Raw genomic sequence first — 13005 nt, 5'->3', positions numbered from 1 at the left:
GACTACTTACGTGATGCGTTGACGTATGTGAGGATGTACTGTGACTCAAGACTATCAGGAGACAATGGTTCTATCTGGCATCCCACAGAACGGTAGATGTAGTCCAGTGGATTCATATCTGCAGAAGAAAGTTTTCAGGGTTCAAGTACAACTATCATCAAACACACATACACCCAACTGTTTCATACGACTATATAGTTACTCTGTCATGTTATGACAGATTAACTACAGTCACTTGGAAAACATGGGCTTCTTTAACTTATTAACGACATAGTCATTTGAAAACAATCAGGTGTTCTTTAACTTCTTTTGAGTAGTCCACATGTCTAAACTGAGTGAGAGAGAGAGTATGGTTTTACGCCGCTTTTAGCAATATTCCAGCAATATCACGGCGGGGGACACCAGAAATGGGCTTCACACATTGTACCCATGTCGGGAATCGAACCCGGGTCTTCGGCGTGACGAGCGAACGCTTTAACCACTAGGCTACCCGACCGGCCCTCATGTCTAAACTGAAGTCTATATAATATCCATAAACCCCCCGGACATGGAGTACATGGGACATCTCTGCCCTGAAACAACAGGTGTAGTAGATTTTATAGTCTGTAACAAGAGCCCTTACCCTTCAAATGTTGTTGAGATCCAAGAACAATCCTGCTGGCGATTTCAATGTCCAACATGTCCGAGAGGAAACGAAGACACACCTTCAACCTTTTCTTCTTATTAATTGGTTTGATGGCCTCATACTCAAACCCTGGAGATGGGACAAGATTGTAGTAGTCGTTTGTCAAAGATGCTATCTGTAAGAAAGGGAGTAAGTTGAGTTAGACACTGTTGTGAACAGTTTTCTCTTTCATCACAGCATGTTAACCTTGATAGGTAGGCCATACACACCGTGCATGGATCCTGACAAGCGCAGGCTGACAATCAGAGCAGCTGTGCCAATGAGAGACAGGTACTAATAAGTCAATACATAGTCCAATCAAAATCGTGTAATGAAACCAACCTACACTTCGTAAAGTGCCGTGCAGATTTTGATCTATTGCAGGACTTGCAAAACATGTGTACCGCAAACTCGGCGTCAACAGATCTTTTCCAAATCTTTTCATCTTTTTAATCAAGGTGCTCACGTGATTTGATGGACTTAGCAAAGTAATACCCGTTTTATCATAATATAGATCGCTGCAGTTTGTTTGAATCAAATGCAAGTGACATTAGAGATTGAAACTGAATAGTCAACAGGAGGGATAAGAAGGGACAGAACTTAGAATAGCCTTTTGAGGCACTTCGTATCAAGCCCAGAAATTCTAGCCTAGTTCAGCAAGGGTGGAAACTGGACTTTCCTAGGCAGTTAAATCCCTTGCCTTGGGAACATGCGAAATAGGTTTCAGGGGACATATTCTAACCTGGCATCCTGCCAGGAGCTGCTACACAAATATAACTACAACAACAGAAACTACGTCTGGTCCTGACGTCAGGCAAAAAGGTCAGGCAAAAAGATCATTCGTATAGTTTCTGTTTCACCATGCAACATATTTCTCCATATTCATGCAGCTTGGATGAAGTCCCTCACCTTGTCACAGTTGTCCTGAAAGGCAGCCATGTCGTTGGTCGCTGTATTCCTCCTCTGCTTCTCTATCGTCTGTATCAACTCACTGCAACAACAAGTCAGTTGAAATAGTTATTGAAGTATCAGGTAGGATTTGTTTGCTGTTTAACGCCAGGTCTGGACCAAGAAACCAGTGATTGATAGTATGATTTGTTTAGTTTGTTGTTTAATGCCTCACTTTGCTATATTCCAGCAATTTGTCTGAACCCGACAGTCCCGTGATTGATATCATATGCATCGATACGATGAGATGCATCAACCAAGTCAGCAAGCTTGAGAACCTGATCCGTGTGTGTGTGTGTGTGTGTGTGCGTGCGTGCGTGCGTGCGTGCGTGCGTGCGTGCGTGCGTGCGTGCGTGCGTGCGTGCGTGCGTGCGTGCGTGCGTGCGTGCGTGCGTGCGTGCGTGCGTGCGTGCGTGCGTGCGTGCGTGCGTGCGTGCGTGCGTGCGTGCGTGCGTGCGTGCGTGCGTGCGTGCGTGCGTGCGTGCGTGCGTGCGTGCGCGCGCGCGCGCGCGCGTGCATGGCTTCTTGTACTAGTCCAGACTAATGACAATTTAATAGTGCTAGCCCACCGAGACACCATGCTTCATATTTAACATGAATACCCCACTCAGGCACAGTGTACTGACTCCGGGCCAAGCAGTCTGTTTAAGCACCTTAATGCCGATCACCAGGCAGGGTAACAACAACTACCATCTTTTAACGTCTTTCGGTATGCCGTGGCCAGGAATCGAACCCCTGACCTTCCGTTACCGTTCTACGGGCAGGCGTTCTACCACTATACGTCTCCAAGCTATCCTGACATCTGCACAGGGGGCATTTAGGCGCCTTGTACAACATGCACAGGCTACTGGGGACTTGATTCTGCCCTGTGATCCCCACTGGGGTAGGTTTGAAGGTGAACTTAGACACAACTCCATACGTTCACCTACTACACATACAAGTGAAAAAAGAACATTCATTCTAGCAACCAATTGATACATAAAAGGTGAAATTGTCCCTCTCAATCTAGTACCAATTAATGATGTGTTTTACGATGGATAAACATTTTACCCTCATTACTGCCTCTGTGGTCTAATGGTAGAGTTACCCTGTCTGGTGCTCGGCATTAAGGGGCTAAAACAAGGACTGGTCAGCTCGGAGTCAGTATACTATGTCTGAGTGGGGTATTCATGTTAAACTGCAGCATGGCATCTCGGTGTGCTAGCACTATAAATCGGCATCAGTCCGGACTAGTACAAGCAGCCACTCACCTCACCTCATCAACTTTCTTATTCAAATCTTAGTGACTAATCTAGGTTTAACAGTTTTTCCATAATATCATAGCGTGTCAGCTTAATATGTCAGAAAAAAACTGAAAAGAGGAAGGTAGACACTGATCACTTTGGTCAAACCATGACCACGGGTACGGTACTGACAACCCTTCCTGAAGACCTTCCATCACCAAACACAAGTTCTTATACTTACTTAGAAGTTGGAGAACAGGAGTTTGTATGTCCGCTACTTGGTGACTCACCTCAACTCAGTCAGGATGGATCTGGCCTCGAGAAGGGCCTCCCTCTGGATGCGGCCGAAGGGCATATACTCTGTATCCACCCCAGCCTTCGACACAGATCTTTGCAACATGGTCTGGTTGCTCTGAAGCAAAATCAAATATGCTGAATAATAGGAATGACTTTTGGGGCTATTTCCATTATTATAATTGTACTGAAATAGTACTCCACTCTTTTGCAAAAGTATTGTGATTGTATTAAACCAACTTTAAGGCTTGATAATTATATTACTCAATGAAATAGAAGCAATAAAGTATTGACTACAATTAGGGCTGGGACGTGTAACTTGGGCCAGGTGGGTACTGAGTAGGACCCAGGTCCGTGGTTTGTCATGTGATATATGGTTTTATGACAAAAATTATCTAGAACTCCATGAATACACGACAGGTCACAATTATTCGCATTTCTTTTTGGCTATTCACGCATTCCTTCTGACTTGTATATTTAGATATAAAGATAGCGCGTCAGTCAATTTCAGTAATGCATGACTTGATCGTTTTGTAGTTTACCTAAATACTCTTTGCCAGCGCTCTGGTCAAACAATTCCTTATTGTAAGTGGTCAATTAGGTATTAAAGTGATGTCATGTCATATCCTACTATGCAGGATAAAATGTTGTCATGATTTAAGAACATGCATCATTACAGTTGGGTTGTTGTCAGCAATATTCCAGCCAGACCACCATATCAAGCTGGTCTCAAATTAATAAGAGCCTCACCTATTTCACTCATGCTGGTCAAGTGATCAAATTGTCGCCGCCTCAGATTTAAGCTGCGACAACTTGGACCTAACTGACCACAAAATGTCCCCCCACAAGATACAGCAACTACATGTGTCTTACCATCTCTTTGATCAGGTCTTGGATGGGCAGGGGAAGTTTGGAGGGAATTTCAGAATTCAATGAAAAGTCGACCGACTTGACTTTGGTATACTTCTGCTCTCTTGGCACAAGGCGGTACTTCTTCGGATGGTTTACATAGCTGGACACAAAGAGGAAGTCTTTGTTATTGAACAGATCAGATACAGTGAAACAAGTTTACGACACAAAATATCACAATTTCACTCTATCACAGTATACAAAAGTGAAAAATCTAACACAAGGAGAATGGCTTTCTGTTTTCATCACAGGATTTGTTGGTTTGCTGTTTAACGCCGCACTCAGCAATATTCCAGCTATATGATGGCGGTCTGTAAATAATCGAGTCCGGACCAGACAATCCAGTGATTGACGTTATGAGCATTGATCCTCGCAATTGGGATACGATGACATGCATCATCCAAGTCAGCGAGCCTGACCACCCGATCTCGTTAGTCGCCTTTTACGACAAGCATAGTCGCCTTTTACGGCAAGCATGTGTTGCTGAAGACCTATTCTACCCTGGATCTTCACGGGTCTTTTATCCCAGGAAGATACTACTCGAAAAAAGGAAGGACCATTAAATTCTGCCATAGATAATCTGTATGTCCTGGCATGACAGAGTAACTAAAGTAACATGAAAGAAGCAGGTGATCCTTAACTTTTCTTTAGCTGTATATTTAGGGAACATTGATCTCTACATTCTCTCCCTCCACTTTCTTCCTTCTGGACTTCCAATTAGTATGCTTTTGTTACAATTCACCATGAACTGAAGTTTGGATAGACTTAAATCATTCAAGGACAGGCAACTCTATATTATTGCAGTATGGCTATTTTGTGGTGTGATATGGGTAGATTATGTGGTTTACATCACTTCCTGTTTGGGATTATGCATAATGCATAATCAGTATGCATACGACCTAGATTAGGTCAAGGGACTTCGTCTAAACAAATGGGTTCTTTTCTAATCAATTTCGAATGGAGGTAGGGGTAATTCCCCTTCGAACACATTCCAGAAACTAGAAAAATGTTAATGTGTACACTTACGAGTAGCCATGACATACCGCAACGAGTCCTTTATTCAATCAAGTGATGAAATATTTTGCTTAAATTTGCATAAGTAAACCGTCGACAGGGGGTGTGGATTACAAGATTTACTGATACCGCGATAATATGGAGCCCACGATAATACAGATTCATACTATACACTTTGTAAGAATATCGAACTGCTGAAACAGCAAAGCATAAAAGAAAACTTGGCTCAAAATATAACCTACGTTTTGACATTATTCCAGTCATTGCCAGTTTTGGAGCGGAAAATTTTACAGAACTCCTTCACTCCATCTTCTTTCTTCCTGAAGGGTGTGTGCTGAAACTGTCCTTCGTCTCCGATACGGCCCCATCTTGTGAATAACATATAAATATCCTTTCCTTTCTGGTAGACCAACTGAAACATGAACGTGGTTAGGATATTACAGCCATATCGTGGGGACCTGCAAAGCTTTCAGTGAAGGATATGATCAGACCAATCAATGGTCAACTCGGCAAGTCACTTCAAGTGGGAGTGCATGTTGTTTTAAGTGGTGTGGTGTGTGGTGGTGGTGTGTGGTGGTGTGTGGTGTGTGGTGGTGTGTGGTGCGGTGCGGTGCGGTGTGGTGGTGGTATGTGGTGTGGTGTGGTGTGGTGTGGTGTGGTGTGGTGTGGTGTGGTGTGGTGTGGTGGTGGTATGTGGTGTGGTGTGGTGTGGTGTGGTGTGGTGTGGTGTGGTGTGTGGTAGGTGAGGTGAAACAGGGAATAACCTTTATAAAGCGACATGCATTCACTTATTGTGTGTGTAGCTGCAAGTGCCCGTCTGGACATGCACCAATTTTATAGTACTAGCCCACTGAGATACCATGCCACATGGATACCCACTCAAACCATAGTGACTCTTAGTTGACCAGTCCTTGTTTCAACCTCTTAATGCCGGCATCAGACAAGATAAGAAATACCATTTTTTTCTTTTCTTTTGGTATGCCGAGGTGTACATGCAATTCGCTCCCTGAAGAATGCTTCACGTGATCAGTGCACTAACATTGTAATGGTTGGCATCATTTGATCATGCTTCAAGTCTACCAGAACAGTGTCTGTCATCTCACCTGCATCTTGTAGAAGTTGTACATGCCGTAAGAACCGTAGGACACATCCACCTTTGACAACAAGACATCGTATGGAATGTGTTGCTTGGTGTCCTCAGCCACCTCGCTGGAACAAGAAAAACCTCACTGGAAATCTCAACAATACGATGTTTGTTTGTTTGTTTGTTGTCTACCGCTGCACTCAGCAATATTCCTGCTATGACAGTTGTCTGTAAATAATCGAGTCTGGACCAACAATCCAGTGATTAACATCACAAGCATCATCTACTGAGAGAATTAGGGGAGGGTTTGGCCTGATTGACATCACAAGCATTGATCTATGCAATTGGGAGTTGATGACATTGATCAACAGTCAGCGAGTCTGACCACCCATCCCATTAGTTGCCTCTTGCAAGCATGGGTTGCTGAGAGACATGTCGACAACATGAAATGATTAACTACATCAAAGGCTTAACCCTTTTTCTGTTACTTAAATTGATATTCAAGCTATATCCCACAGTCATCAGTAGGTATGCTAAGTCTTGGGTACTATAGACTTATCAAACATACTGGAACAGAGTACTAGAGCAAGGTTCTATAGTTGACAGGCCTGGTGAGTGAGTGAGTATGGTTTTACGCCGATTTAGCAATATTCCAGCATTATCTCGGCGGGGGACACCAGAATTGGGCTTCACACATTGTGCCCATGTCGGGAATCGAACCCGGGTCTTCGGTGTGACGAACTAACGCTTTAACCACTAGGCTACCCGACCGCCCCTGACAGGCCTGGATGTTAAACCATCACCGCTGACGCAGATAGGCAGAATGAAGACATGATGAAGTGGTAAACAAATATCCATGCTTATAGGGTAGCATGATACACAATTGCTATGATATGTTTGTTTCTTTGTTGTTTAACGTGGCACTCAGCAATATTCCAGCTATATGATGGCGGTCTGTAAATAATCGAATCTGGACCAGACAATCCAGAATTGCATCAACCAAGTCCACGAGCCTGACCACCCGATCCCGTTAGTCGCCTCTTAGGACAAGCATGGGTTCCTGAAGACCTATTCTACCCTGCATCTACACGGGTCCTCTCCTAAATGAATACTTAAGACACTAACCTGGTATCCCTATTAAGACAATGGCTGTCAACAGGGGTCCGCAAGTCATCTTCATCCATGGCTTCAGCTGTAAGTTTGTCCATGACCTTCGCGTAATCAGCTTGGAAGTCAACTTTGGCCCCATCACTGAGGATTCCATCACTGACTTCAAATGATGTAAATGTAGCCTTTTCCTATGAAAAAATATATTCATTTAATAATACTATTTAAGCTCAGGCAATGACTTTTGAAAATATAAAGCGGGTGGGCGGTGTGTTTTTTTTTGGCGGGGGGGGGGGGGGGGGGGCTTGTTCAATCTAAAATGTAACAAAATAAACAGCTGTGTACCATCAACCGGGGAAAGGGCTTCCCTACATAAAAAAGAATTCAAACTCCTATTGCCACCATGACCACAACAGAAGATGTGCAGTAAAGCAGTGTGCATGTAAAGGGAAGTAACTGAGTGCTATATTGGATCGAACTGTTTTTAAGTAATACTATAAGGATTTCTTTTTCTTTCTTTTTTAAGACTAAGACTAATATTGTTTTTAGCTTTAATTTTTTAGCCTTATTTGGTAGGATAATGCTATATTTCATACTGTTACAAAACCTTTGGTTATAAGTACAAGCATTCAAGACAAAATAAGAACATCACTCATAAATAAGTTAAATAGCAAACATATAAATGATCCGAATAAGCTATGCCCTCATTCTTATAAAAAAAATTCTCCACTGTGAGATCCTATTACAAATGCAAATATTTTTATGACCTTGGTTCTCAACCACATACTGGTATCAGCCCTCCAAGTAGCGACCTAACTTACCATTTAGCGACCTGTATTTATTGCATAAATTAGCTTGGTGACTAAAATATTTCACATACTGAAAGTGAGTGAGTGTGGTTTTACGACGCTTTTAGCAATATTCCAGCAATATCACGGCTGGGGACACCAGAAATGGGCTTCACACATTGTACCCATGTCGGGAATCAAACCCGGGTCTTTGGCGTGACGAGCGAACGCTTTAACCACTAGGCTACCCGACCACCCCCACATACTGAAAGAAACTGGAGAAGAGCATTTTGGCAGTATTGACATCATGACTTCCCTGTGTACAGTGTAGTTACTCTTTACAGCGATACTGAAGCCGTTCTTGCTCCTGTAAAGTTTATGTATTTCTGGCACATTTCTCAGTTTACTTTCACAAAGGCGACATGTTCACATCATAGAAGAATTTTTCGCCATGTTTTCAAGAGCCATCTCTAAGCCACACTGTCCATGACAGTTGGTTGGTTGGTTTGTTGTTTTACGCTGCAATATTCCAGCTATATGACGGTGGTCTGTAAATAATCGAGTCTGGACCTGACAATCCAGTGATTAATATCATGAGCATCGATCCACACAGTTGGGATCGATGACATGCATCAACCAAGTCAGCGAGCCTGACCACCCGATCCCGTTAGTCGCCTCTTACGACAAGCATAGTCGCCTTTTACAGCAAGCATGGGTTTTTGAAGACCTATTCTACCCCCGATCTTCACAGGTCCAGTCCATGACAGAATGACATCACTATGGCTATATTGCATCCTTGATGCATACAAATTGAGAATGTGTGCAAGTAATTTACATTTCCCATTATATTAATAAACTGATGTTGTTTGAAGCATCACTTCATAACAATCGTAGAGTGAATGTTACATACTCACATTTCAATATTGGAAAAAATACACTTCCATGTACAGGGGGTCAGTGGTTTCTTCAATATAACATTAAATTCATTATTCATAATGTGTTTCAGGCTTTTGAGTATGTGCAATGATATGGCATCCTTGGAAATCATGAATCGTGTATCATGTCACCAGCCTTGATCCCCAAAACTTAATTACCGGGACTCCCGGGACTCCCGGGACTAGAGAGACCAAGCTCAACAGCAATGTAATGATCTTACCTCCTTTTCTGATTTTAACAACTTCTGCAACTGTGCTGCAATATTTGGTGCTCCTCGAATCAGTGCATAATGAAGGGGAGTCAACCCTGCATTATCCTTCTTATCAAGTAAGGCTCCAGTGTGAGCTAGAGTACACAATAGTTCAACTTGATCGAATGTGCCGAGTTCTAGTGGGGACACGAGGTGGTGTATGACAGTCCAGCCCTGGTTGTCCGTAGCGTCCAGATCTACACTGCTCGTCTTCTCCACCATCTTAACTGCAGCACCAACACATGCACACATCAGCAATCAATAATGATGATAATAATTATGACAACAACAACAAATCATGATAGCCCATGGCTTATGCTTTTTGTTTGTTTGTTTGTTGTTTACCGCCGCACTCAGCAATATTCCAGCTATATGATGGCGGTCTGTAAATAATTGAGTCTGGACCTGACAATCCAGTGATTGACATCATGAGCATCGATCCACGCAATTGGGATATGATGACATGTAACAACCAAGTCAGAGAGCCTGACCACCCGATCTCATTACTTCCCCTTACGACAAGCATAGCCGCCTTTTACGGCAAGCGTCCATGCCTTATCCACAAGACTTCAACCAGAGCGTATAATTGAACATGATTCCCCCTGACAGATCAATGCGTATTGCCAATTGCATTCTCAGCTACCTGAGGAGTCTACCTGTCAGTGGTTGGCTAAGTGTGATCAGACCTAGATCAGGTGAGTGAGTGAGTGTTTGAGTGAGTTGGGCTTAACGCCACTTTTGACAGTATTCAAGTTATATCACGGCGTGTCAGCTTAATGTGGAAGGAAAGCCTAAAGTGATAATACTATTCTGCACAGCGAACCGCGGCACCTTAGACGAATGGGCCACCTGTGCCCCCGACCTAGATCAGGAATATAGGTGATAAGTTACGCAAGGGTAAATTCTTCATCTGTCTTGTTTCACATTATGGGGTACATTTTCTACCCATTAGGAGACTTGCTGAAATTGAGCCTTGAACAAACATGCCAAAGGCTGATGACAACAGTGGCTCAAGATACCAATAAACTCACAAGAATGGAGGACCTATTCTGAATCCAAATCAGACGTCAAACATTAATGTCACTTATTACTTATATTATAACTATAATCAAGTACTGTCAGTACTGCTAAAGAAAACACTGTCATTCACTACCTCCGAAAAGGCGGAGAAATTCATTCTTATTTTCACAAGCCCCCACCCAAATATCTGCTGCAGCGCTGCAATCTATCTAAATGTAAAAGTGGTCTCAACTAGAAAATGTCAGAAGTACTTCCTGAAAAGTACTTGTCTTGTACATGCGGATTTAATTTCAAACCCTTCAAAATTCAAATTACCTTTTCTGGCCAGACTACTTCCTTGCTTCCTCAGTGACAGCTGCTTGCTGAGGACTGAAATCTTGGCAGGAGCTTCCTCTTCGTCTTCCTCCTCCACAACATCAGTATCATGGTCACTGTCCTCTGCCACTTCTTCTTCTTCATCAAAAATATCCTCTGGCTCTTCATCTTCTTCAGCTTCTATTTCTTTATCATCCAAGTCCATCTGTTTCACAGAACTGCCACACTCACTACCACCCTGGCTCTTACTCTCACTTCCGTTGCCCAACTGTCCGACAACTTCAGGTGTCAATGACATGGAACCATCTGGTCGTAACATGAACACAGTCCGAGATGCACTCCTAAACAATGAGGGCTCTATGTTGAAACTATCTGCTACTGGCTGAGCCTTGGGGTCGTAGGAAAAGTTCATTAACAACTTTACGATCGCACCATCGTTCTGAAAAAAGAAGTGAAGAATGGATCCATATTGTGTAATTTGCAAACAGAAAACCTCCACTACTCCTCATTCTAGAATATATACTACACTCAAACACTGTTTATGCAAGCTGACAACCGAAAATGATGAATAAAGAAGGAATATGCAGGGATCAAGCTTTACTTCGAGACAACCATAAGTTCGACACAACAGTGTTTGTCAGTACATGCTATTGTGTGACACTTTACTTTATTTCTCCATCAAGGAGGCAAAGACAGTAAATAGTTATTCTTATCCTGTGGTCCGTAAAAAATTGAATCTGAATCAGGCCAATCATGATCCTCTCACAATGAGTGAGAGAGCTTGGTTTAACCTCACCTTGAACAGTATTTCGGTTATATCACACGTCATCTTAATATGGGAGGAAAATCCCTAAGTGTTTTAGATCATAAATAGTTAGCCCTTTGAGACACCCCAGCATTGGTATGGTGATGACAAACCCAGAAACATAATGAGGGTGAATCCGGTATTCGAACCCATGATCGCAGCAAATTGTGGTGCCTAAGATGATTAGGCCACCATACCCTCAAACCAAACACAAACAGGCTGTACACACGCACTGAGACCATCCCACATTTTGCCAAAGAGTGATGAGTCAGTGAGTTATGGTTTATAGTCACATCGGCAATATATAAGCCATATCGTCAAGAGTGATGATGAATAGAACCTTTTTCTCTCATGGTTCACCAACAAAATGCCCCAATAAGATGCTTCTTAATTTTGCTGCTTGCCACAATAAAATATCTGACACACAGGTAGGGCAGATTTTACACAGAAATTAAAAGATTCTTTCAAACAATATCAAACCCTTCTGTTTCACAAATCATATTTTTATGAATCATTTAAAAGGCTTATTATCCATAACGTTCAGACACTGCATTTATAAAAGTATGCAAAGACATCAAATTTAAGAAGGAACTACCAGGACAGATAATAAGTTAACTTAGCTTAGTTCAGTTGTCTATTTTATCGTTTGTTGCCAAACTGCAGTCATTACTATTTCATTGAATAGCAACCATCGATGCCATCACTGTATGTCACAAAATCACCAAATGATTTTTTCAGTCACCCCCTGCACAGTGTTGGAACTAAAATACATTGCAAGGCTGCCGTCAGGACCCCTGGCTTTAGAAGCTGCAGGCCCTAAATAAACTCAGCTAAAAAACTGTAGCTTATTGTGACAAATAAATCAACACTTATTTTTATTGCAGGCCAAAAGGACCCATGCAAATTTAAACTACGGGCCAGACACAAGATCTACCTGCCACAGGCCTTTAGGCAGCCGTTTGTTTAGAACACTGCTCCTACAAGCAGCATATGTGCTGGGGATTGTATTCTCACAAGGATCGCCACAGCTGAATGTTTCACAGGACTTACTTGTCGTGCAGCATGCATGAGGGGTGTGCGCCTGGTGCTGTCGTCAAAGTTGGGTGATGCACCATTGTTGAGCATGAAGCTGACCAAGCCAAACTTGAAGTAATGTATCGCCAGGATTAGGGGCGACACCAGCAGATCCCCCTTGTCTGTAAAGTAGTCCGGATATCGGTTGGACAAACAGGACCCCAGCAGGAGGGAGTCGGGCAGCGGGCAGTCAAACCGCACATCAAATGATGCACCCTTATCCACCAGCATCTTCAACCACCTGAACAGACGAAAGAACATCAAGTAATGAAAGGGAGTGAATTGGGCTGGGCTTTCAACATTATTCCAGTTCTATATGCACTGTAAATGTAGAAAAAAAGCCCATACCTGACACCAGAGTAAGTATGGTTTTACACCGCTTTGATCAATATTCCAGCAATATCACGGCGGGAGAAATGGGCTTCACACATTGTACCCATGTCGGGATTCGAACCTGGGTCTTCGGCATACGGGTGAACGCTTTAACCACTAGGCTACCCGACCGCCCCCCTTACACCAGACATTCAAGTGATTGATATCATGAGCAAAAACCAATGCTGTCAGAGTATGATGA

At 42.9% G+C, this 13005-nt stretch overlaps 1 protein-coding gene across 2 annotated transcripts in view; it reads right to left on the bottom strand.

Annotated features, from left to right (window-relative positions):
* The window catches only part of LOC124152442 (poly [ADP-ribose] polymerase tankyrase-like), a 60630-nt gene that overhangs the window by 4676 nt on the left and 42949 nt on the right, over window positions 1-13005 (bottom strand). For both annotated transcript variants that reach the window (XM_048388600.1, XM_048388601.1), the window contains 11 exons: window positions 12408-12672; window positions 10553-10991; window positions 9188-9444; window positions 7262-7434; window positions 6156-6261; window positions 5295-5464; window positions 4003-4141; window positions 3126-3247; window positions 1574-1655; window positions 623-800; window positions 11-118 (listed from right to left, as the gene is read on the bottom strand). In XM_048388600.1, the coding sequence (XP_048244557.1) occupies window positions 11-118; window positions 623-800; window positions 1574-1655; window positions 3126-3247; window positions 4003-4141; window positions 5295-5464; window positions 6156-6261; window positions 7262-7434; window positions 9188-9444; window positions 10553-10991; window positions 12408-12672 (2039 nt within the window). The remainder of the gene's footprint in view (window positions 1-10; window positions 119-622; window positions 801-1573; window positions 1656-3125; window positions 3248-4002; window positions 4142-5294; window positions 5465-6155; window positions 6262-7261; window positions 7435-9187; window positions 9445-10552; window positions 10992-12407; window positions 12673-13005) is intronic.

The sequence above is a fragment of the Haliotis rufescens genome, unplaced genomic scaffold, assembly GCF_023055435.1.
Source record: "Haliotis rufescens isolate VD_foot unplaced genomic scaffold, xgHalRufe1.0.p SCAF_74, whole genome shotgun sequence".
NCBI lineage: Eukaryota > Metazoa > Mollusca > Gastropoda > Lepetellida > Haliotidae > Haliotis > Haliotis rufescens.
This window is presented reverse-complemented; position numbering and strand designations above follow the sequence as displayed.